Raw genomic sequence first — 25,952 nt, forward strand, 5'->3', positions numbered from 1 at the left:
CCCTCGCTGCGTCTATTGTGTACCAATGGCCGTGGAATGTTTTTCGTGTTCCGTTGCTCGATTCCAAGCTGACGGCCGGAGAATAGTGCCAAGATGTGTATCCCTTTGCTACGTGTTTTTCTTGAGACGGGAGGGAGATGGCGTTGATGGCTTGCAAGGAATACGAGCCTGTTATTTGACTCGTTGTGGTGCAAGTAATTTAATTTATCTTCGAGATACGAGAACTTTGTTAATATTGTGATTGAACGACGAGTATTTTGTTTCATTTGCAGAAGGAGGAAAATTTTATATATTTCACAATTTGCACATCTCTGCATCTCATTAGGGATGCACATAAGTGATTTCTTGATATTACGCAAAATTTTATTTCATTTAAGAGTTAATACAGTTTTAATCTACAATATAATTTAACAACAAGGTCTCTAAAAGTTAATATATTTAACTAGAACATAGGTCATGTTATAGGAAGCTCGACTATGCTATATATACATTTTATGGATTCAATCACGAATTGTTATTAAATTCTCAAGCATCACGTTCGAATATCCTAACATCAAACGATTTAACGCTAGCCGAAGAAAAAGAATTTGCCCGACATTTCTCGAGATAATAATTAATCAAGTATTCCAAGTGGCCCTGCCGTTCTTTCTTTCTCTCCAACTTGCGTCAGCATCCAAGATACATTTCCTCGTGCAAAATTCCTTCCTATCTTTCAAACCGCCCCCCTCCCCCGCCGGTCTTCCGTAGCTACGGCCCAAATAAAACTCGCCCAGCGCCCACATTTCAGAGCACGGCAGCACTCTCAAAATGAAGGTTCCCCGGAGCAAAGCCTTACGTCTTTCCAAGTAGCCCGCCCGGCACGGTCTCCCGGCAATGAAATATTAAACTATCCTTATCCAAATCCGCGCCGCGTAATTTCCTTAAGTCGGCCCCTCCCGGTCGTTCGGCGAATTGCAGCGTCCGCTTTTTAATAAGAGAAAAAACTCCTACAGGAGAACAAAGCCGCCATCGCGGCTGCACCTGCGCGGGTAAGGGAAGGGAAGAAGATCCCATTCGGGACTGAATCCAGCACCCGCGGGATTGCTAATGGGTAACGGTTGCCTCGAAGCAGCCGCGCGGCCAGAGACACGCGGCACGGATCCCTTGGATTCTGAATATTTCAGCGCGCTGCGCAATCTTTGCGCCGCTATCCTCCGCGAGGAACCTCCGAACAAGGAATGAGAGAGAGAGAGAGAACGAGAAAGAGAGAGTTTGAATTATTTCATACGGGCCGTGAACACGCCGAAAATCAAGGATCGGAAAAGGCACTTTCCGGCCAAAGTAATTCGTTCTGTATATCGTACCAGCGAGGAGAGAACGGCGCGGTACGAATGACGAGAGAAATGGGAGTTCGACACGCGACCATTTCGCAACGATTCCGTTAGCGAGCTCGATTCTCGAAGACCAGAGGGAATCGTTAGAGATAAAATTTCGCTTTTACGTTTGCAAAGAGATTTGAACGATATTTTTCGACGTTTTAAATTTGTTTGTTAAAGCTGACGCTTTTGTCAGGTGGATTTCTTTCATTTTGAAATCTTCTCTCGGTATCTTCCTACAATCTTTGGTAAATAATTTTCGCCTACTTGTACAGAATCTGACGCAAGTAGCAAAGTTTTGACGAAATTTTGAACTTATTGTTATTTAATTTTTAATACACGGTCGATGCATACTTTATTGTTTAATGCGTGGAATGATCATTATTAATATTTGCAATCTAAAAATTTACATCGTCCAATGCTTTTTCAATCCTTTCATCACGCGGCTCTCAACGTGGAGCAAACACTTACAGTGAAACGACTGTAATAACAACAAAGTTTAAAACAACGAACGAGTTCTCTCTAGTTCGTCGCTCTTATTTGCCACGCTACAAACGTAACCAACAGCCAGACAACAAACGATACGTCATCAAGATTGACGATCCTCGCATGAAAGGGAACACACGTAAACCGCCGATCGTTAAGCTCGCGCGATGCACCAACTCTGTGTTTCAGTTCCATCGTATAACTACGCGCAAATATACAAAAATATCTACATACGTTCACCAGCGAAAACAACGAAGGAAGAGAGAAAGAGAGAGAAAGAGAGAGAAACCACTTTTCGACAGCGTTTGTCTATTTATAAAATTAATCCAATACTGAACGTTCAGCCACGCGAGCTTAAAATATTCACGATGCGTATCCTCTCGCATAATTCTGCCGTTGGAGTAAATTGGAACCATTTGGCTCGACCAGCTGGCCGCGAATTTACGATTTCGCCCTCGCCCTGCTCTCTCTGCTCGGCTCTCGGTCACGATTTCGTATGTAGATCCCAATTCCGGAAGACAAGGTAGGCCTGATAAATGTTGACGAGTACGCGAGACCACGATTAACACCAGACCTGGCACCAGGTGTGTTCTCGCCGTAGAAGTTTGATAAAAGGTACACGCGACGACTTTGTGAAATCAGTGGATAGTTGAAGAATTGGTCGTAACGTGGATACGTAAGGACTAGAAATTTTATCGAGTTGCTGAAGTTGAAAAATTTTTAACGTGGGTATGGTTGAAGGAAGCGATATAGGGAGATTATTAAATTAAAGAAGCGTGTAAAATTCATTCGTGAATTATTGTTTCTCGTTTTCTCGGATTGAAAGTGAAATAGAATAATAACGTAACATTGGCAATATATGAATTTTTTAAAATATTCCACGAACGAAGGTACAGTTGTGAGTCGGTGTTTATAATTCTATAAATAGAAAATCGTTTCTTCAATCGTTTTTACTATTAATTGTAGTTTATATGGTACACTAAGAAATGTCTATTTATATTACAATTCTTTCCTTCTTCCTTCCAAATTTGTCCAAACTGTGACGAATATTTTATCAACTTTTCCATTTACAAACGAGACGCATCATTCGCAACAGTTCGATTTACAATTTCGCTGCATCTTGTTCCATGCCACGCCACGATTGACTTTATCTCCTGTAATGGTTTACAGGCGGAGGATCCTCTGGCTTCGCTCCTCATCTTTGCTCGTTTTGCTCGTCGTTAGTGCTGTCGACGAGCGTGCACGCCCCTCGTCCCCGTCTCCCTGCTAATAAAATAATTCCCCGGCGGGTTATTTATGCCGGCCGGCTGTACTCCGCTCTCGAAGCGCTAATGCACGCCAAATTAACGCTTCTAAGCTGTTTCCCGCGCGAGAAAATGTCACCGTGGTGAAAGTGCAATCGCCGGGTGGACGTGTCGCTTGTCGGGAACACTTGTGGCACCCTTTCATCCTCTGACAGCTGGCTCGAGTGCATCGGCCATCGGCAAAAGGAGTCGACGATCGCCAAGAGATTATCCAATAGCCGTATGTTAAAAGAGCAGAGACGTTTAATGGACGATCGGATTCACGTACTTTGGAATCACGTTGTTCTTGGTTGGGGAATTCGGTTTCACAGCGCGAGAGTTGTCCAACAAACGGGATATTCCTGCTGTGGATCTGTTTATCATTCGAACTGGTCAAAACGACCAACGAGACTCTATAGATTTGCAACGTCGTATTTTCACAGATTTCAATGGTATTTGGTTGTAAAATGCATATGAAAGTTTTTCTGATACGTAAATTGCATACATATATAATCGACAGTGTTAAAGAAAGAAGGAATTTGGTGTGAGATCTTCGTACTTATGTCGAGGAATACCTGTGTATTTTCTTTCTTTTTTGAAACGGGCTAGATCGAGTTGAACGAAATGTTATTTTGAGCGATCCTATGGATTACGAACACGTGTTTTGAATTAAAGAAAAAGACCAAATATTTTTATTTTATATATAGTTATTTTTACTATATATATATATATATATATATTTTTACTTTACTTTATATATAGTAATATAATATTTTTACTTTATAGTAATATAGTTATTTTTATTTATTTTTACTAAGCAATAATATATATATACATATATTAACATTTATTCATCGCGAGTTTAAACTGAGGGATGGTTTGCATTGATCCTGAAGACGCGTAAATACGTTGTGTTTTGGAGAACGGAATTTATTGGAGGCAGCGTGTACACGAGGATGATTCCGACGATGTCAAGTGAAATGGGACAGTGTGTTGACTGATATGCACACATTGTAGTTGGATGCTAAGTAGAGCCGATGCGGAGTTTGCATGCCTGCCGCCTGTTATTCGCAGAGAATAGAACGCTTCCGTGTTTTACTGCTTAGAGAGGCTGAGGGAAGTTGAGATTCGTTTTAGTTGTCGGGATTTGTAATGAGACAATGGGCAACAGAGAGATTTAAATTATTCCGCGTCATGCATCTCGTAAAATGCGCCTCTAAGCTGCGATTCTTTATTTTCTTTAAAAATTCTTCTCCTAACATGAAATGTAATTAAAAACGTGGAACGGTGAAATTGTATTTCGAAGAAGAAATTCGCCTTTAAAGTTGAAGGAAACGGGTGAAATATCATCGTTTTGGTAAGATCAGACGAGCGAATATTGCCATTGGAAAATTTCAGTTGTTTGCCAACTCGGTAAATTGCCACTGGCATTAAACAGATTTCGAGCTCGAGCGATTTCGCAGAAGGGATTATAGTATTACGCGACACGAAGCAATAATTCACTTGTCACACGCGTGATTTATTGTTAATAAGTGTTATTGAAATTCATTTCGAATGCGCGTTTCCCAGCACTTAACGCATGCCAATTAATGTTATTGAATTTAGCGGTGTGCTAATCGATTAAATCGTTCGCTGCTTCTCAGCAAAGCGGAGTGAAAACAGTTCGTGTTTCGCACGACTGCGAAGAAACAAAAGAAAACGAAATGGGCGAATCTTCCCGCCGGCGATATTGAAATTATCTCTCTCGCGATCGGTATAATGGGAAATCGAAGCCAGTGGCTTTATTTCGTTGAAAAGCAGAAACGAGCCCGAGAGCAGCGACACTTTACGAGATTCATGGCGTCGAGCTGGATCACGTAAGAACGAGCGCATCGCTTGGGAATCCTCGCGTGAAAAATAACTTCTTCTCGGGAACAATTAAGAAAATGATGTCCGTAAATTTTCGTAAGTCGCAGAAGCGTTTTAAAAGTGTCTCCTCGTGAACGACGTAATTGCGTCCATCAATCCGCACCGAGACAAATTAAAGTGGCATCAGCGGATGCGCCACGGCATCGTGGATTTAACGACATTTCCATAGTTCAAGGAACGACTGAGATAGATAGTTCTTCGATAAGGATTCTACGCTGGAGTATGCAAAACGAAATGACGCGCGAGAACGAAGGAAAGAGGAAACTCAAGTCAAACAAAGAGGAATTCTCAAATGAGAATTTTTCTTTCGTCAAGTTTTGAAGGGATCATTTTCTTTATTTAATTGATCGAAGAATAATTTTTATACGCATACGAAAATATTTGAACACCGATAGAAATCTTTCACGAGTATGAAGAATTATCACGATTGTATTGGCCAATATGTATAAAAATTACAAGATGTTTAATACAAGTATTTTACAATATTTTGCAGAGACCAGAAAATTCTTTAAACGATCCACTGTATCAGTGAGTTTGAATATTTAGTGGACTTATTATATTACATGGACATTTGATTGATATTAGTATATTGAAATAATTAAGTTTGATTAATCAGCATTTTGGTACAAGTTGTAAAAAGTTATGAATTTATTGAAATATACATACCGTACGTATTAATGTATGGTTACGACATGAACATGTATGGTTACGATAATTTTTATATACATTTTCAGAATGATTCCAAATTTTACTAATACAATCTCTATGTAGTGGTAATGAAATTTCATCACGTTGTACACAACGCACACAATATATACATAAATGTTCTTCTCTGGTAATTGTTGGAATATTTTCGCGAGTCACTCTATGTATGAACTATATCTTCGTGTAAAAGAAAATGATTAAGCGGCCATGAAGTTTCCAGATATTCTCCGGCGTCATTAGCGGCGCACAAATAACAGTAACGTTCAAATTACCTACCGTTAGTCACCAGTGAAGAAAGATCCGCCTTAATTTTCCGAGAATACTAATTAAGTATCACTAATTAATTCCGCAGGTTGATGTAATTTATGCGAACAGCTCGTTACCAAACAGGTGGTATTCAGCGGCTAATGACCTAGGAACACCAATAATTCATTGATTAACGCCATCTACTGAATAAACAATAAGCGTTCCATTTTGCCACCCCTTCGTCGCACTCTCTTCTCTCTTTCTATTTTACTCGCTCTGTAACTTGTTTCTCGCCTCGTCAATTCTCTACTCTGTTCCTCTCCCGTTAGAGTATAACAATCAAATTTAATAAGACACGGCGATCATTCGTTAGCAGGTTGCTCGAGTGCACTCCGAAAATGCCGCGGGAAATTTAATACTTTTCCAGCATACCTACGAAAACATTGCCTTAATAGGAGGTCTCATTAGGCCTTAATTGTATTCCGAAACGTACCTCGAGACGATCCTCTCGTCAGGGAGAAAAGAAAAGCGAAACAAGAGGCTGGGATTTAACATCTCATTGATTGTTCAGGAATAAATTAACAGTGGAACCACCGACGTCTACATACAGTCGCAAGACTTGTATCAGAGTGCAAGCCAGGGAAAGATTTTTCACGTAATATTTAAAATTTATACATTATACAATAACAGCGGTTAAAATTTCTAAAAACACATCGTCGTGAATCTAGGTAGATTTCTACGAAAAATTACAAATTGGTAATTTTGATTGGTGTAGTTGAAGTGTAAAATCCTTCCCTCTTTTCTTCTTCTTTTTTTTTTCCTTTCTCTCTCCGTTGTACAAGATAGATGACGCGGCCGATTGAACGAGGGAGCTGAGAAGGATAGATGGAAATATATGCACGATACCGGTCTCTAACCGTATCGCGACGGCGAATCGGCAATTTATCGAAGGCGAATACCGTTCGCCACCGAATAGGCAAGTAACTGCCGAGCATCGCGAGGCCTTCACAACGATCTGGATAAAATAGCGTATAATTAGATAGGGTGTAAGATATATTTGGAGCGTGTCCATGTTGGCCTACGGCCAGAGTTCACCCTTTTGATATATACGCGCAAACGAGGTCAAGAGGGTGCCCTCTCGCGTCAGGGGGATACATCGCGGCCGCGTTCGGCAGCTCTCGCGCTGCGCCGATTGATTAAATCTTGATAATCTGTAAATTATCGGCCATTACTTGGCGATTTTTGCAGTGTCGTTTCCACATTGTCGTTTTACGGTTTTCTCACTTTACGGTCGCTGTGAAAATGTTGATCAATGGAAAGAAGCAACGATGGAGATGATGTGTGAATGAATGTGTTTCCGTTCGATGTGAACGAAGAACTGTGTACTTACAACATATTGGACAAGACTCCTTTACGTTAGATTTTTGCTTTTCGAGTTATTTTGGTATTACGATAATTTTGGGGAATAACTGAAGGGATATATTTTAAGAATATTATTATTTGTACTAACTTATATTTATTTTATAATCGTAAAATTATTCTTCTTCGTCTTTTGAGAGTTAATGATATTCCTAAAGACTAACAACAGTTACACGTCGAACAAGACAATCGAATCGATTATGATTTACAAAAATAGAATTTTTAACTATTCCTGACGATGTAAAATAATTTTCTCTCTTGTGCTGAAATTATTATGTAATTTATAATTCATTTGAAGTAAAATGCAAAGAATTACAGACAATTACACATTAATTTGGAAGTATAAAACAGTTTAACTGTACTCTAATAACATATTAAGATCCTATAAGGATTCGTACAATGGAAGCATACTCGGAAATATTGTATCGAGCGAAAGGACGGTGCTTGTTAACGCTAATTAGAATTATTAGATAACAATGTAAGTCGACAGTATCGAGCGTAATCCACATCATTTATGAACACGCTGCGTGCGTCCATGGAAGAGCTTTAGCTTAGCGTAACACCGCAGAAAATTAATTGCGCACACTTGACAAGTTAAGCCGCGGCCGTGTAATTAAGAAATATCTGATAACAAACTTTCGGCCGGCTCGAAATTTATAGCAACGGGGCAATGTTTGAAAATTTATCAGCTACTGACGTAAAGATTCGTTAAGTACAAAACCGATACAACGACCCAAGAGAAACAGTGCCGTGCGATGTACAATATCAGAAGAACAACGAATAGCTTTCCGCGTTACACCCCCGTGAGTTATGTGCAACGCTTTATCGACTGTAAAAAATTTATTCGAAACTTTCGAGCCGTCTCTGAGTCCTGACGAGCAATAATAAATCACACTTTGCGATCTTACGTTTCAAGAATTCTATTTTTCTCTATTTATAGGTGACGAGAGATCGATCTTCATGAAAATCAGTGGATTTTTCTCTAACTTTCAAATGACACATTTGCATTTCAATCGCGATGAATTTTCTAGGTGGAGTCGGGAATTAGTTTTAGAAATATTGGAAAAGAAAATTAGTTTTAGAAATATCAAAGAAAATTAATTGACGCGTTGATTTTGGACAAGCAATTTTCAAAAATTGTTCCCAAACAAGCTACTGATTGCCGTTTTATATTTTTTATATTAATTAATCTCTATTGGAGCTCAGACTTTCGAAATTCCCACTTCTTCAACTTCTTTCCTCTAAAATTAATCTGATGTTAATTCTTAACTTGCAAGTTCGTTATTTATTGTCAAAAATCAATTTCTAAGCCGTGAAATCAAAAACGATTTACAATTTTTCGGTTCACTCTTCTCTCTTCTATTGAATCAATCCAGCGATATTTGCCAATTTCGAACGTTTCACCAAATTTTCAGTTCAAGTTTCGTCGTTTACGCGTCAAGAGATTCACAGTACAGTCGATACTCTGGACTTGGTACTACTATTCTCTGTTCCCGTTCGCGTGCTTCGGCGTTTCTGGTTCGATTCGGAAAAGGATCTAGGGTCTGCATCGAAAGCGGCTATGATTCTAAAAGCGAGGGGAACGGGGAATAGATAAGGTGCTCGCGATTATTCACCGGTGAAATTCAGCTCCTCGTGGCACGTGGTTTCACGCGGTGGTTCAACGAGAAAAGCCGTAGCGACTGATTTGCTAAAATTATTCTTTAGGTTGAGCGTAACGAGCGTGGTGTTGCCGATAACCGACAGGAAACGGCCACTCGTAAATTCTCCTCGTATCATATGATTCACGAAATGGTCTGGTGGTTTCATTATGTTCTACGTAATTGGCGACTCGAGCGAGGACTCCGCTGTTCCGAAAATGGACCCTTCCTTTTCACCAAGATAACACGCTATAATAAATCATCAGCAACGTACGACTCACCAGGATGTTTCTCTCTGTTATCTGCCTTTGCGATCATTCGCAAAAATGATGATTCCTCTGGTGTCGTTCGAATGACGAGTACTTACAATCGTACAAATTGCGAGTATTGCGAACAATTATATGAATGACAAATTTTAAAATATACGAAGTTAAAAATTCTTAATCAAACTGAAATCGTCTGAAATAACGATACATTTCTGAAATGATAGATCAATGTGTATGTATGCTGTTCTCAGCTCAGAAGTTTGAAGAATCCTTTCATTCTACACTGGATAAATCTTTCTGACAAACGTTAATTCTATGTATAATTAATTACAATTTCAATGCTTATTATAGCAACACCTACTATAAATAAAATATTTATTTACTCAAAGAATTATTTTTCTTGAAATCTTACTAGAATGTACCCTAAATGTACAACAGTTTCCATTTCTTTGCAACGTTTTATTTTTGTTCAGGGCTGAAAATATTCCAGATACGTTTCATTCGACAATAAATCCATAAAACGATCCTCCTCTGACCGCCCCATTCAGCGAATTTTATTACACCTTAATACATTGTCGTCGAACCCATCGCAGATGCAAAAAGTAAGAAATCAACGGTTTCGTTTTATGATTTCAGAGAGCCTTAGAGAGTACTTCACCAAGTACGGGGACATCACAGAAGTCATGGTCATGAAAGATCCCACCACGCGGCGATCAAGGTATGGCAAGACTTATATCCGCAAAATACTTCAATGTACCCTAAAAAAAAAAAAAATACTTCTTACCAACTGCGTCACGAATTTACCAACGAAAAACTCTTCCCTCTTTCTTCCGCATCTTTATGCGTCGCGATAAGAGTCGAGGGAGCATCCGGGCTTTTACCACCGATACGAGTGTTCGCGATCGCTTATCTCGACGCCAGTAGTTTTATGGAACTCCAAGATCCTGAGTTACGGGGGCGTTTGACGACCGACCGTGGACTCTTCGGACTGTTTATTAGCAGCGGCGCAGAGTTCTGCGTTCGCGTGCTCGCGTTTCCTTTCAATCGCGGACATGCAAAGCCGAGAGCGGTCCGTTCCATTCCGTTAGCGCGTTATGCTAATCGCCGCTCGGATTAAATAGGCCACGAGTATATATAATATCGGTATTCGTTAGGAACGACTCGGAGGCCATCGGATCGGTCATTAGCCGCGATAACGACCGTCGTCATAGCAGTCATGAGCAGAATGCCAGGCACAGGTTGATGCTTCTGCGGATTTACAGCACGGGATAACGATCGGTTGCGCCGTTTCGCGAATGATTGAAAAGAGACTGTCACGAAACTTGTTGATATACGAGTAATATCCGGCGATGATTTAAAATGAACAACGTTGCGAAGATTTAAGTGGTACAACGATGCGAGTATATAATTGGAACTTTGGTGTCGGAGATGTTCAACGTTAGAACTACTGAAGACTTTAATTTTTCACAGAAATTTTCTGGAATTCCTATATAGTTTAACGGCAGTTTTAACATCAATTCAGGCCATTGAAACAGTAATTGCTTTGTCTAACTTTCTTCCGCGCGCTATATTATTTCACGATCGCGAACAGTGCCGCTGAAAATTTTGACGTACGTGATTTAGATTTCAAATGGAATAAATGTTTTGTTCTTAATTGATTGTAAACTTTGATCAACTTACTTATTCAAAAAAGAAAAAGAAAGAGAGAACAGAGTTATTCTTATCTCTCAGCGAAACGCGCGAAGAAGTTCCGAAAGTAAACGATCCTGTTTCTTTAATTATTTCCACGAGAAAATATAAATCTGCGTAAGTATCCACGCGTCCAGATTAATCTTCAAAGAATCTAGCCGGCGCTAGCGATCGCGGGCAAGGCCGAACCGATAATTTCAACTGATAGCCGCTTCTTTCGCTTACATAGTCTCTCGAGGACGGCGCGAGACCAGCGCCTGGTTGGGAGCGTATCGCGCGCGTGCAAACTCTATTTCGGCAACGCGGTTGCACAGTAGCATTAATAATGACACGTACGCTTATAGGCATGCAGCACGCGCCACGTATTCGAAGATGGTAGGCCCAGATGCGCCTACCATCCAAGAATAGACTTATCAGCCAGATAAATGTGACAACGAACGCGAGAGTGCCTAGCTTTACCTGCCGGCGAGCCGCGCCAACCGATCCCAGGCGCCCATTATTTCCTTTCGCTATCTACCGCAGATGCATCGCACTTACCAACTCGCCGCCCGCTGCACCAGATAGCCCACGCGGCTGCATCTGCGCGCACGCGGATTTCGTGCCCGTTATCCCTTTCCCGTATCTATCGCGGGACATTATCGCAAACACCGTCCGACCGAGGCCGAAAATAGGTTATCACTGCCCGTCTCGAAATTCGATTGCCAATTTTTGCAAGATATTTCCGACCCACCAACATATGTACAATGTACAGGATGTCCAAAATGGTTGGGACCAAACTTAAACTACGCGTTACCGAGTTCAAATAGATGAGAAAAGTTCAGATAAACTCATGTCCGAAAATGCTTTATTGAAAAGGTATAAGCTTTTAAAGATATTTATGATTGTGAATGCAAGCTTCCATTTGTCGAATTAGTGATTGTCGAACTCTTTCAAATGTTCCATTTGTATTGGAAATAATAGTAAATGCATTTTGAATACATTCCCAAAATGTCAGGTGACCTAGGAGGCCAACGACCGATCCAACGTTAAGGGAATTGTCTATTAAGAAATTCACGTAATTTTCAAAATGTGGCGAGACACCATCATGTTGAAACCACATTTGACAGTGTGTTTCCAACGAGACATCATGCAATAATCTTATCGAGTATAATTTGTAATACGTATACGATTCTGTACAACGAATTGTAAGACGAATTTTGTCCATAAATTTTTGAACACCAACACGTAGTCTAAGTTTGGTCCCAACCTTTTTATACACCCTGTATATAGCATACGTCCTTTGCTAATGAAACTGGCTTTTTTCTCAGCTATTGTGAACGTGAATTGTCAGTTGTAATTGTTGCAGAAATATTTCGGGAAAGTGGAAACGACGAAATCGGGTCGACCGATGGGTGGAAATTCGATTGAATTCGAAATGCGAGTTTTGCTGATGAGGAAGCTACGTGACGCAAAAGGGGGTTGAAATTTAGGGGGGAGTTAGAACGTGTACGTATTATATGTATATTACCGACCGAAAATTCAGTTTAATTCAGGATAAAACTAAGATGATAAAATGATAAAATTCATCTATCTATTTTACGCTTAGAATATGAAATTAATAGTTCCAAACTTCTGAACAGCGGCATATTTTATGTTTTACTTGACGAAGGTCGTCAACGTTTACTTCGTGAAATATAAAACGCAAGTGAGGCTTGCAACAAAATCGAGTAACTTATCCCAAACAACCATAGATCCTTCGTGTTATCGCCAGCTGTGCCACCTGAGGATCAACTCTCCTCGAAACAATAGAAACTTCATTACATCATCGCGACGAGAGTTTCATCTCGATGAATCTGAAACTTGCGAGATATCGACTTTTTCCTTACTAGCCAAGTGAATTCAAACAGAAAACCATAGGTGTCTATAATTTTCGAATTTAGTCGCTCGCGCACTCCTCTCGCTACGTAGCTAATTTGTATTCTAATTCGAGAAATGGCGAATAAGTTGCAGTTCACGCGTGTCGCGATACTGACAAATGTACTTTCGACGCTCGCGACGTTTCGTCGCGAAATATTAAACGCGGCCCGTGCGAGTACACCTGTCGAATAAAAACTTTCCGACGAATCAAGCGGAAAGTGTAAATCTGTACAGTTGTCAACGAGCCGACGAAATTTATGAATGGAGGAACACCGAGGTGCGCCCGTTGCTAGAGCGGTTCTCTCTAAAGTTCGATCAACCTCAGTGAGAGAGAGGAGTTATTTAGAGCTTTTAGAACTTAGAATTTTTGTGCCAAATGGCTAGTATATGTTCGTTCACTTCTTGGTATGTTTGATGAATATATAGCAATATATTGTTGTAATCTTATTTTAAAGTACGGATTAAACATTCAAAAGATTAAGATGTATATATATATATATCCACGTTTCAGAGATTTTTAATTGAACGAAGCAGGTTCTCTGTTTTCTAACGTTATACATTACATTATATGTTAACGTATACATATTGCTTCGATATAAATATGTTTATAGAAAGTTCCACATTTAAAGAGCCAAAATCACGTTGATTCACATATTGTGTGAAAATCGAAATCTCGATTTTAAACGAACCACAGACACGCAGTACAAGTGTTATCATTTTCATGTTCCGATTTTTAAGTGTCTCCTAAATCCTTCATAGAGAGAGAAATGAGTTCTGATTTCCAAGAGAACGAAAGACATCGAACCTGCTTCGCATTCTTAACTACGTGTTGGACTTGATCCCATCTCTAAAGTTAATGGCAACAGAGGCCATCGGCGAATTTATCGATGGTTTTAATAAGTTTCCCTTACTTTCTGCTCCGAGGCAGAATATTCGCCTTCACGCCGTAAAAGCCAAAATAATCTCCGGCGTTCTCTCGCGGATATTGATGACGTCATTGCCACGTGCTCGCCGTGTTTCACGCATTGGGAACACCGGTAAATATGAAAAGGCTAGGGTAACTGACAAGCCGAAGATTGGCACGTCTATAAATAATCGAACCACCCGGAACGAACACATCCTTCTTGCGATTTTCTCGCGAAGAAGCTTGTCGCCAACGTTCGCGAGCGTTCGGAAATTTTCACGCGATCGGTTTCGAAGTCTGAATCTTTTAGCACAACTTTCAATACTTGACGATTGAGGATAATTTCGTGTTTCGTGATCCTTGGGGATTTCGATGCCTACGCAAGTGGTTCTTGGTTCTTGAGACTTTAATTTCATTTTACTTCGCTTTCGGGCGAACTTTGCCCAAAACCAGGGTGGGTTTCTGCCGTTTATTGGCCCATTAACGTATTCATTACGTAGTCTTGCGTGACTATCGCACGAGAAACAACGCACGCCTTGAGCTTATTCGATTATTTTACCTGGCCCAGCACTCTCTATGATTATTTTTTTTTTTTTGTTTTGTTTACATTCTAGCGTAATGTTAGCGTAATCGTTAATATTACGATATTATTTCCGTGAATATTTCGAAGATATTTCGCTTCTAATAATAATATATCTAGTAATAATATTTTATTAACAATTTCGTTATTAAGGAATTTTATTGAGAAGTTATTACACGAGATATATTTTAAAATTAAAAGTAAACAACGGTGAACAGAATAGAGCCAGCAGTTCGAAAGATTTGACGAAACCCCGTTCGCCCGACTATTCTTTGAACTCCCAGCGAGATAGTTGCTTTCTGTTAATTCAGATTCCCTGTACAATTTGCACGGTTCCCCTCTAATTGTATCTCAGCAGCTGATGCAAATTGTCCGAAGTTCTGGTTAAGTTTCCAAGTGAAATTGTTGCGCCGTGACTCGGTAACCTTGCGACTCCGCTTGTGACTCTGCAGCTCGTCTAGATTCGAGTTTCCCGTTGCGATGCACGAGACGCGAGAAAACAGGGACATTTTCACCTGTGAAACGGCGAGATCGAGCAACAGTTACAGAGAGAGCAAGTTCTGGCAAACAGAAAACCCACGCGCGCCCGGTTACGAACGTTAAATGCCGGCATCAGCGTAATTACCGGTTTTTAAGTGGAGGAAACGAGGGGACGACAACGACCACGACGTCGACGAGGGTCGAAAGAAGGGGGTGAGAGATCGACGAAGAGGGTGTGTCGAGCCGGCACAGGTGGCTTTGCACCGAGGGGAGAAGCGGTCGAATTTCAAGTGCAAAGTGCTTTTCGAAAGTGGATTCCAGCAATTTCGCGAAATTTCTGCGACAATTTGCAATGGTCGTACTTTCGAAAATAGTCGGAAAGGATTTCGTGTAATTTTATCCTGGATACAGTTTCACGCTGGAAGGAAATTTCGTGGCGTAGCGGTTAGCGATTTCTTCTTTTATTTCATCTCATTAGAATCGCCGTATTCGAAGGCACTTTGATTAATTAATAATTAATAGTCACAATTTTTAAAATCAATTACATTTTCTGTTTTAAAAATTAATAATGTAAATCTTTCGCGCATTTTCCTAGAGAAGAGTGAAATTAAAAGAAAATTAAAAGCGAAAAAATGCAAAGGAACATAATCTGTGACTGGTGGGAGAATAACCGTTTCCCTTATTTATTCGTCGAATTCATTACTCATCAAGTTGGAATCTTTGGAATGCTGAGATCGGAACTCATACTCGCTTATCGTGATTTACACGGGACTATGGCCATCATCTCCTATTTAGTTAAATTATAAACGTATATGGAATTTATCATCGCACTGCTACAAAACAACTTTTTCTCACGAACTCGTCGAATTGCACTCTCGTTTAACATTCTCAAAGATAGACACTGTTTCTGTAAATGACAAAAATTTCTTAACAATGTGCCTTTTGACCGGGAATGACTCGAAGAACGCGACAGTGTTAATACTCCCTGTGTCTCTCGTCGCATCTTCGTCGCAGATTTTCTCTTAAAGGAGTCGCTTGTTCGCTTATTCGCGTTGTTGCAGCGCAGGACTCTCTCGCTCGTTGCGACGATACACAGACGCTCGAAATATCGCAGATTCCAGAGTGACACCGTTGCCTTGATAATTCATTACATTCGTCATGGTGTACTTACGGTAATGCGTTCCACGAAGTGGCACGCTTTCATGATTTACGCTATTCCTGTGTGAATAGGAGACAGCCGGTCCTCCTTTTGATGTATCCTCGAATGGTTCGTGATCAAAGCACTGTATAAACATGCAAGCTGGAGGAATGTTCGACGCGCCGAAACCATCGTGTTGTGATACTCGCCGCGCGTAACCGGGGAATTAAGTCCTGGACACTTTGACATATTGTTTGACACTGAAAACGAACGAACGGAAGGACAACAGCGTCGTCGAGTGGCCGCCTCTTGGCCAGGTCGTTTCTCGATGATTTGACGACATTTCGGCTCACCAGCGGCATTGTGTCACCGTGAAAACCGTGTCGCATCCGGTTCTTACTTCGCAGCCAGCTAGGCCGTCTTCTTCGCGTCTCTGCGAATTACGTTAACTACGGAGAACGTCGAGAGCGGGAATCAACATCTCCAGCTGCGATTCGAGACGATCCAGTTTGAGTTTTCGTCCGTCCGTCTGTTGCAAATTAGCCGATGATATATTAGGTGTCGTCGGTACGAGTCCGCGAGACAAGTGTTTCCCGTTAACGTTTGTCAAGCATGAAATCGAAATCGTCACCGATTTTCTGTCGCTTCTCAAGATTTTTTTTTAACAAACATTCAGCGTATTTCGTGCTAACTTTGATATCACGTCAATTATCAACTGATGAGTCTAGCTTCACTTTGAAAACAGAATATGATAAAAGCATCCTGTTACGTTGTTTTCCTTCGTAAGAGAGATTATTTGTCGCCATTGTCGACAACTTTTGCTTTATACGCTGTAAATGACTTCTTAGAATGAAATTTTTGTAAGTTATTTTGCATTTAAAAGTTAATATTTGCCGGTTTTCTGTTGCATAAATATTTTTACTGTCAAAAGAAAAATTTAGTTTATAGAGGGTTGAAAGCAGTATGAATTTTAATAAAATTTGATGTTAAAAAATCCACGTCTGACATATTCGAAGCAGGGTGCTTATTATTTAACGGAAGAAACAACTTTTCATTTAAATTCCATTGCTATAATTATACGGATAAAAATATAAAATCGCAGTCTGATAATAAATGTATCATAGGACGCGTAGTGTATTATTTATAGTGACATGCATAGTACGTTATTTATAAAAGAAATGTGCGTAGTACGTTATTTATAATAGAATCTTAGTTTATAATAAAACCGGGTGCGTTATTTATAATTAGACCGCGGATGTTTATGCATCTATGAAAACTTAGAAGCGCGAAAATACACTGGATGCCCCAAACATCCAAGAATATTTGGGCGTAAAACGTGCGAAATATAGTTCTCGCTGTAATACGTGACACGGGTGACACGAATTCACTTAGCATGGAATTTGCAAAAATATCAAATTGCCCGCAAATATCCGCGGTCTATTTATAATGAAAGGAAGCTGTCACACTTTCGTCATGCGTTCCAAAGAACGATCACCGAAAATAAATTCGGATCGCCACTTTGAGCTATTCGATTCACGGGGGATTTTTCAAAACAATTCCAATAGTGATTCTCCACTTCCGAAACGTTTACAATTGACAATAGATTTCCAAATGTGTTCCCAAAGCAGAAGCAGAAAATCACGATATTCACGGTGTGCGAGATTAGTTTGCCCTTAGACACAGCCGGGGAATCGTCGACGACATCTCGCGCAGCATTGAATTATCCTCCCCTCGGTAACGTTTATCTCGGTGTTCTATTGCCTTTTACGGTATCTGAAATTCATCACGCCGGGTTACACAGCTAATTGGCGCGTTTCTATAACGGCCATGTTGTTAGAGGGATTGTAGCGGCGATAATCGCAGTTAAATTGTCGCGCGACTCTTTAAATTATCCTGTCCCGTTTGCTCCAACGTCGGTTACTCTCTGCTCGCTTGCTCTCTTCCCCCCGTTTAATTAATTGGCCAGAAACTTTCTGCCGTCCGACTCGACTCGACTCTCTCTCTAATTATTCATTCCTTTCGTTCCCCGTGAGAACGAACGAGAGAGCGAACGCTGGTAAACGGAGGGAAATACCGAGACAGAGACGCGAGAAAAACGAAGAGGCGAGAGGCAGAGAGAAAGAGAGAGAGAGAGGGCCACGATGCAGCCGGACAACAAAACGAAACAAGGGACGACTTACTTGCGCCGAGTTATAAAGCAGAAGCAACAGCCGGGCCTATTCACACCCGCTTATTATATCGAAATAAAGCCTCCCCCCCTCCCCCCCCCCCGTAGAATCGAAGTACAGGCACCCGTCCTCTCCCCTCCTCCCTTTCTCCTCTCGCGTTCGTTCTCTATTCGCCTCCGTGTTCGATGTTCGCCCGGATAACCCCCGGAGTCCAATGGCAATTAGGAATTCCATTCTTTCGCCTTTCTGAAAGCGCTTTATTCGCCGACGTGTTTTAAGCTCGACGAACGTTCTAACGTTCAGCGAGGTCCGGCACACCGAGGTCCCGGTGACTGTGCTCTTCGGAACGTTCGAATCTTTTAATCCACTTGGGCGACGAGTTTCACTTTGTTCATTAAGAGAGGGTGGGAAAAAAAGAGAGTTGTTGCAAGGATTAATCAACATTGAAAGTTCCGTAGGGATTTGCATACTGTTCCGTCGGTGTAAAAGTAATCTACGCAAAATCCATTATACAAATCGAGTACGGTGATCAAATTAAAAGTGATCGTTTAAAAATTTTCGAAATATCGGCCTCTTCCAGGTGGGTTTTAAACAGAGGCATTGGAAACGAAAGCTTTCGTAAAGTTAAATTCGTCAATTTAATTATACACCGATCTTTGGACAAATTAAATTACCGACGGATTTCCGTCCGTAATTTCGAAATATCTCAAAAGACGTCGCGCAACATGCTCGCGAGCATCAGACGAGAAAGGGACGAGAATCAAACGGACATCATCCGTCGGATCCACTCTGCTGATCGCTTTAAAACACGGTCCACGATGTTGAACATCGTTCGGCCACGGGATAAGATGACCCGTGCTTTGAACGAGCGGAAGAACGTATCCCTGGAAATGGTCCAATTACTTTTGGACAAGCGCCCCTCCCCTTCTCTTACTCCTCTCGCCCATCTGTAGCGCGTTACGCGATATTAACCGGAATGTGTCCCTGATAGATTTAAATTTCTTCCCCCCGAGAGATCTGGGGAATTTCTCTGACAGGCGGAAGCCGTTTGGATGGCCGGAGTTGGAAAAAAGAAAAAAGAACATAAACGAGCCGGAGACACGAGAGAACGAGACAAAGCCAGAATGGACGAGACGGAGAGAAACGGTGTCGACTAGGGCGGTGGAGAACAAGGGCAGTTGAATCCCTCAGTGCCACGTCGTAGCTCATATTTGCCGCAAAGGGACGTGGATCCTGTATGCAGGGGATGAGCCACGGGCTTACTCTGCGGGTTGTAAATTAATGGTTAGCCCGTGGCGCGGGAGGTTGCTTGGACCTAAGGGTTCTGCTTGATCTATGGGCGGCGTGTGTGCCAGGTCAAACCGGATCCTGAGCCGGACCGGAGGGCCACGCGGAAAACCTTTTGCCGGCTCTTTCCGACGATCGGTCTTCGAGAATCGATACTCCCCTGTCTTTGACACCACGCGCGTCTTCCTATCCGACGACGCATCCCCTTTCTGGCGGACCATTTCGCGCGTTATCCGCTCGATCGTCGATATTCCACCGAGCGCCGAATGTTTGCCAGGAGATCGAGCTGGTCTTTCCGGGCCATGTCTTTGAGATGCAAAAGCCACCAACGCCGGATCGCCTTGTGGCAATTTAAGCGACTGTAGCATTGGCAGCTCGCGTTGCAGCTCGTTCGGCGCCTTGATATTCAATAATGGTTAACTTTAGCCTCCGGTTAGCTTTAGCCTCAGTTTCGCAGTCGATGTAACGTAAGAACGTGTTTTCTTCGCGGAAAACATCCCTGGTGTTTTTCATTCGACGATTATATCGAGCTACAGAAATACTGGAAATTATCCAGGATTCGGGGAGGGGGGAGGGGGGGAGAGAGAGGTTGTTATTTAATCGAGATCTCGAGAGACTCTGGCGATTGCCAAAGCCTTCATCCGCCCAGCTGCTCAATGATCTTGTTGTTCTGCGGTTCCAGGAATTACTAAATCGCAATTATGCGACTTTTACGATCGATTCTGGTCTTCGCGATTGCCTACGAGATCTTGATAGTCGGCTATCGAATGGTAAATGGCATCTGGAGGAAGTCGACTTCGGTGCCAGAACGGTACTTCTCAAGTACCTGCAAGCGACCGTTATTCCGTCCGTTAAATGAATCGAAATCCTCATTTCTCGGGAGGCGGGAGGGTTTGTCCTCCCAAACCACCTTGGCTGAATGAGACGACCGTAAGATACAACAACGACGAGGGGGCTGTCTGAAACGAAGCGTTCTCCTATCGACAGTCTCATTTCCTGCTTCGAACTTATCAAGACAAATACACGCTGAACACGCTCGACCGGCCCTCTCGCGATCGGGAAATATCTCTAATGAACAAACTATCCGATTTGAGCCACCTTGCCGCGCCGCGTTGCTTGCCACGCTCCTCCCATCGGCCTCGAGACGGGTTGCAAGTCCTCGATAACCAATCTCAATTTCACCGTGATGTATCCGTTATGTGGTTGCTGCCTCCTATTTTCGTCTTACTTTCTCTCTCTCTCTCTCTCTCTCTCTCTCTCTTTCTCTCATTTTCTTTCATCCTTTTCTCGACGCTGCCTGTCCGTTGTCTATACGCTAGCCGCCTTATCGGAGGCCGTCTTGGAAATTACGTCTTCCTCGCGATCGTTGCGGCCTGGAAACGTCGTGCACGAGGACAGGCTACCGCTCGAGCGGTAATTTCCTCTTCGGCGATGGTTTTCTTTTTTCCGACGGATCGCCGAGACCACAGGCTCGGTCGTGCGAGCTTCTGCCGCGGTTAACGAGAGCAATCCGAAAAATTGGATCGTCGGGAAATTGTTCTTTGAGAGAGCATCGAGGGCCACCTTTCAAACGTGAGTTCCATCGAGACGAAAGAAGGAGGGGAGGCGGGGATTTTTCGGCACTCGAATCGGAAAAAATCGAGCAAGAACAAGTTTCAAGAGGGAACAAAGGGATTCCTCCCCTTCAAAATGTTCAATGGAATTTCTAATTCGATTAAATTCCATTGCGAGAGAACGGAGAGTAATCTGCCGTTCTATATATCCGTTCCAGTTACGATTATTAATTTGCTGTGACTCCGATTTAGAATAATTATTATAAATGAATCGTTTGATGAAACATGATGGTGAAGCAAATAAGTATTTCTGAAATGTGTGTGTATGCATATATATATATATATGGATAATTAATATGAATCATGATAATAGCTTAATTAATATGGACATATTGATCAATTACTGCATTAATTAATATAAATGCATGGATTAATTAATATAATACCAAGTTGCGCGACAGTTATAGAGGATCGAAACACGGTGGAAAAAAAAAATTCTCGAACGAGTATTGAAATAAGTAAGAACTTCAGATTGAAATTGAGAGAAACTTCAAACATCGAAAATTAAACGAGATTTAAAGAAACTTCCTTCCTCCGGCAAACTTAACGAACCCGACGCATAATCTCTTCCGAAAAGAATTTCGTTCTTTTCATCGGGCCGGTTGATTGAGAGTCGCGAGTCGCGACCTCTTCACCGGAACGAGGGGCAGGAGTAATCGCGGAGGAGTGAAGGGGACGGGCATCCGTCAGCAAGAAAGCAATTTTAAAATCGACCGATAGTTTCTCCGATTGCTTCAATCACAGGCCTCGTTGCCGTCTTACTTGCAGAGTCTTAATCCCATCGCCCTTGAAGAAATCCCTTCGTTTCGCTCGCGCAACGAACGAAGACAAGACTCGCCCTTGCGGAGAGAATCGGAGCTTAATTCGCGTGACCGTGCCGCCTTTATTTCGAGGCGAAAGTTTCGCGAAACGTCGAACAACGTCGATGTGGACGTAGAGAAAGGAAGCGAGAAAAGAGACGATTGCGGACCCGTGAAAGGGGAATCGCGCGAGGAAAAAGCGAGCGAGGCGAACTATAGAGGCGTCTGCCCGCCGGGCAATCTGTTAATTCGATCGTAAATCGTCGTTAGCGGAAAATTTAGTTGGAACTTAGCGGCGATAATTACACAGGTTTTGCAGCGGCGGTGCTTGAAAACGAGACGAGATGGAGCGGAAGGGAATAGAAGGGAACTGGAAGAAGGAACGTGAGAAAGGGAAGGGATAGGGTGGCGGCGGGGTAGCTGAAGTAGGATTTATTGGGCGATAAGCGGCCTGCAACTTTCTTCCCTTACGATCGTCATTCTTTATCAGGGCACTCGTGGTCGACGCCAACGTATCGAGCCCGGGGATACTAGGCTTTATGAATCGGGATTATTAAGGTCCTTGCTAGATCATAGATCTTCCTTCCCTATTCTCTCTGTACCCTTTGCCGCGACACGCGCCGGTGGCCGATCGCCCGATGAAAACGTCGCCACGTGCCATTCGCGCTCCTCCGTCTTCATACTGTTGGCACCGTAGCGAAAACTCGCTAGCCGATAGTTCGGATTGCGTTCGTTGTTTCTGTCATCGGATAGCATCTTTCTCGGTTCCTTTTTGAAGTCCGTTTGGCACGAAATGGCGAGCTAAGAGTGGTGGAAGTTGGGAAAGTTGTTTGCCTCTTGTTGTCACATTTGCGAGAGATACGATAGGTTAGTCTTTCGGCAAAATGTACAAAAATATTTTAACCGTCGAATGTCGTATTTCTGGTTCATTGCCTGCAGTAATTTATGTTAAATTGTAATTTTCACATTTTATGTTAAATTGTAATTTTACTTTTACGTTCTTTCTAATGGAAATTAATAAAACAATCGTATCGAATTAATAATGCTCGAGGGATATTTTCTTTGTAACAAGTGTATTATTCCAAGTAATGTATCTGCTATTTCCCTCGTATCTCGCGGCATCTTCTTACTTCCGTGTTTTCCGCAACGAGGTTGAAGGCGGCTGGTTATAAGGTTTTCCGGCCGATAGGACTGCGCACGGTGGAAACTAGCGCGCGAGCGATGGATGAGAAAGGTGTTGAGTAATTTATCAGAGTGTCTGAAAGGCACGGGTTGCGATGGTGCGGGCTTCTCGTCCGTGAACGCGCCGATCAGCGTAGCGTGAAGTCTTATCTGGCCAGCGGGAGTCCCAAGGCCGGTCATATCCCCGGTGGTTGCACGGACCACGATAATCTTCTCAGATAACCGGCGACAGCAACGGCACGTCATAAATTTGGTATCTGTTGTTCGTGCGCGTAACAACGATTCTGACAACCGATCCTTCAGACGCGATACCTTTGCACTGTCAAAGTATCCTTTACGATCCATCCGCCGACAGACTTTCTTGACTTAACTTGTCACTTGTTACTCCAACGCGACGCCCTTCTTGGATATTTATATTTTTATTTAGTCTCGCTCGTTCGAAAGAAATTAATCACGGTTCCTAGATTGGTTAGCCCTATCAAACAGATCGTGGATTGGATACGAACTTTCTTGAAAGCAGACACCTGCATACCTGATTGCTATTTCAAACTGTTAATTCCTTGCAACTTTAACTTGTTCGAGCGGTTATTTAATGAGCAGGAGTCACGTCTTGGAGTATCAGCCTATCAACCCGACAGTTCAATTATTCTGCCTAGTATGAACCAGGGAATGCTACCTCACCGATGAGAGATATGGAATTTCACTTACACTACCGGCCAAAAGTTTTTCTTAGTTAGAGTACGTTCGTAGTGTCGTGTGTAGAAAACGAACGCGCAATTTGTGTTCAATCGGTACAGTGAAAAATATGTAGAAATTAATACGTAACAAAGCTGTAAGATTTGATTCCAAGTCGCTAATAATCCATACAAGTGATTGATGCGACTTTGAAATTTAAAAAAAAAAAGAGATTAAAGTAACAATCGAAAATTATCAAAAAAAAAAACCATAATAAATATCCATGTATGTTTTACATAACTTTAAAGTCTTTGTAATTTTGGCCGAAAATCGTTTTGCCCAAGTACAAAGTGCAAATGCAACTTTTGACCGGTACTGTATTATAGTGTTCTTCGTAAACCACTCACGGGAAGTATCAAACGCACGATGACACATCATCGTTTCATCCGTAGGACCATTAATCATCGCTCTGCACGCGTGACCGTATCGATACCATCCTATCGGCGTCCTATCGGTGGGGAAAAACTTCGCGAAAGTCTATCGCCTGACAGAGGAGCGGAAATCACGGAAGATCGGCACGGCACGCCGGCGGGTTTTTTTCCTTGGCTCGACTCTTTCTCCCGTTTCGTCGGACGGTGTTCCGTGTTTCCGTCGGCGGGAACACGCGATTCCCGCGTTAACTCCCGCAGGGCGCAGCGGGTGTCCTCTCGCGCGGACCTCGCATTAACCCGCCTCCGTCTTCCTCGAATCACCCTTCTCGAGTCCCGCAACCCCCGGTTCTCCTCCGCAACCACCGGCGAGCACAACACACGTGACGGCCGTCTTCCTGGCTATCTCGACCTCGGTCAGAGCCGATGCACCGATACCTGGAAACCGAGCTTCCTCGTCCACCCTCATTTATTCTTCGACGAGGCCGCAGATGTACCCATCTAGATGCGCCGTTTAATAACGCACGCACGCATCGACCGTTAAATTTAGCCCTGCGGAAATTAAGAGTTTACCTCGGTTAATCGCCCGGCCGATCGAGGCAACACGCGATTCCAGCGTGAATTCTTCCGTCACGCGCCGTGTTGGTGGATTTGTATAACACACGGTGAAATCGCGCTTGTTCGCCGTTCGTTTTAATCGTCAGGAGAGGTTCGTGAAGATATTTTGTTTTAGCGGGTTGTACGACTCTCTGCGCTGGCAATTTTAGTGACTGATCATTTTTGGAAACGATCATTTTGAAATGAGAACATGAGATACACTTTGCGAAGGGGGGGTTGTTGTCTATCGTTGAAAATTGTAACTATACCGTAGCATCGTCTGACTTTCAATAGGTTTTATAGATTTTTTTCTGCAACTCGGGATGAAACACTCTAGTCTCGTGAAAATTATTCCCGAAATTAGTTACACTGCTTAGCGTTAATTCTTTTCTTTCTATTCTGAAGCAGAGACTGTTGATTTTCTCGGATTTTATAGTGTATTATTCGGGAAACGATTGTGATATTTAGTCGCAGTGGCGAAGGCCGAACTAATTAAGCCGAATTCGAGTGTAGCTACCTGCGAGACAATTCCATTGGTTATTTTCAACCGGAAATCTGGAACGGAGCCGGTCGACCTCGATACCCGACATCTCGCTAAGGCGGAAAATGCCGCAAATCCAATTATAAATTAAGGATCTCGCGAATAGAAACGCGGCGAAAGACTCTTCGAGTATCCGTGGATATTCCATTTGAATGGCCCAACTTTATTCTCCTTTCCTTCCTAATAGACTCTCCCAAGGAAAAGAAAGAGAATCGGATGAATCCCACTCTCTGTGTATACGAACAGAAACGCTACGTGATTATATCTGGAAGAATCATTTTTATTAACCTTCTTCTCTCCGTATCTTATAATTTATCTATGATCTCGTGCTGCGAGGCGAGTCACGTACGAGCCTTCCAACAGAAACATTTTCATCATCATGAAAAGTTACTGTCCCGAAAGTAAGACGTAAAATGTAAAAATCGAAAGATCGACTGCTTGAGTATTAAGAGCGTTAATGAAAAAAGTCCCAAGATTAAATTGCTACGATCACCAAGCGTTCCATAGCGTGACATATCAGTTAGTTTAGCACGGAGTTCCAGCTAGCGCTCCTTCTCGAAAGCTCCGTTCCCCCGGCGTTACTTTTATAAATTGCTCGCGTATCGACGTAATAAAGTGCTCGAACGTTTCCTCCGGTAATTTCACGGTACAAAATATCGCATATTT

The 25,952-nt window shown here is 42.3% G+C and overlaps 1 protein-coding gene across 5 annotated transcripts in view; it reads left to right on the top strand.

Moving 5' to 3' along the window:
• Nucleotides 1–9,942: 9,942 nt before the first annotated feature.
• Nucleotides 9,943–25,952, top strand: part of LOC122530369 (RNA-binding protein Musashi homolog Rbp6-like) — a 501,655-nt gene continuing 485,645 nt past the window's right edge. For all 5 annotated transcript variants that reach the window (XM_043657245.1, XM_043657244.1, XM_043657247.1 and 2 more), the window contains exon 1: nucleotides 9,943–10,026. In XM_043657245.1, the coding sequence (XP_043513180.1) occupies nucleotides 9,992–10,026 (35 nt within the window). In that variant the 5' untranslated portion in view covers nucleotides 9,943–9,991. The remainder of the gene's footprint in view (nucleotides 10,027–25,952) is intronic.

Source organism: Frieseomelitta varia, unplaced genomic scaffold (assembly GCF_011392965.1).
Source record: "Frieseomelitta varia isolate USP_RPSP 00005682 unplaced genomic scaffold, Fvar_1.2 scaffold_34, whole genome shotgun sequence".
NCBI classification, from domain to species: domain Eukaryota; kingdom Metazoa; phylum Arthropoda; class Insecta; order Hymenoptera; family Apidae; genus Frieseomelitta; species Frieseomelitta varia.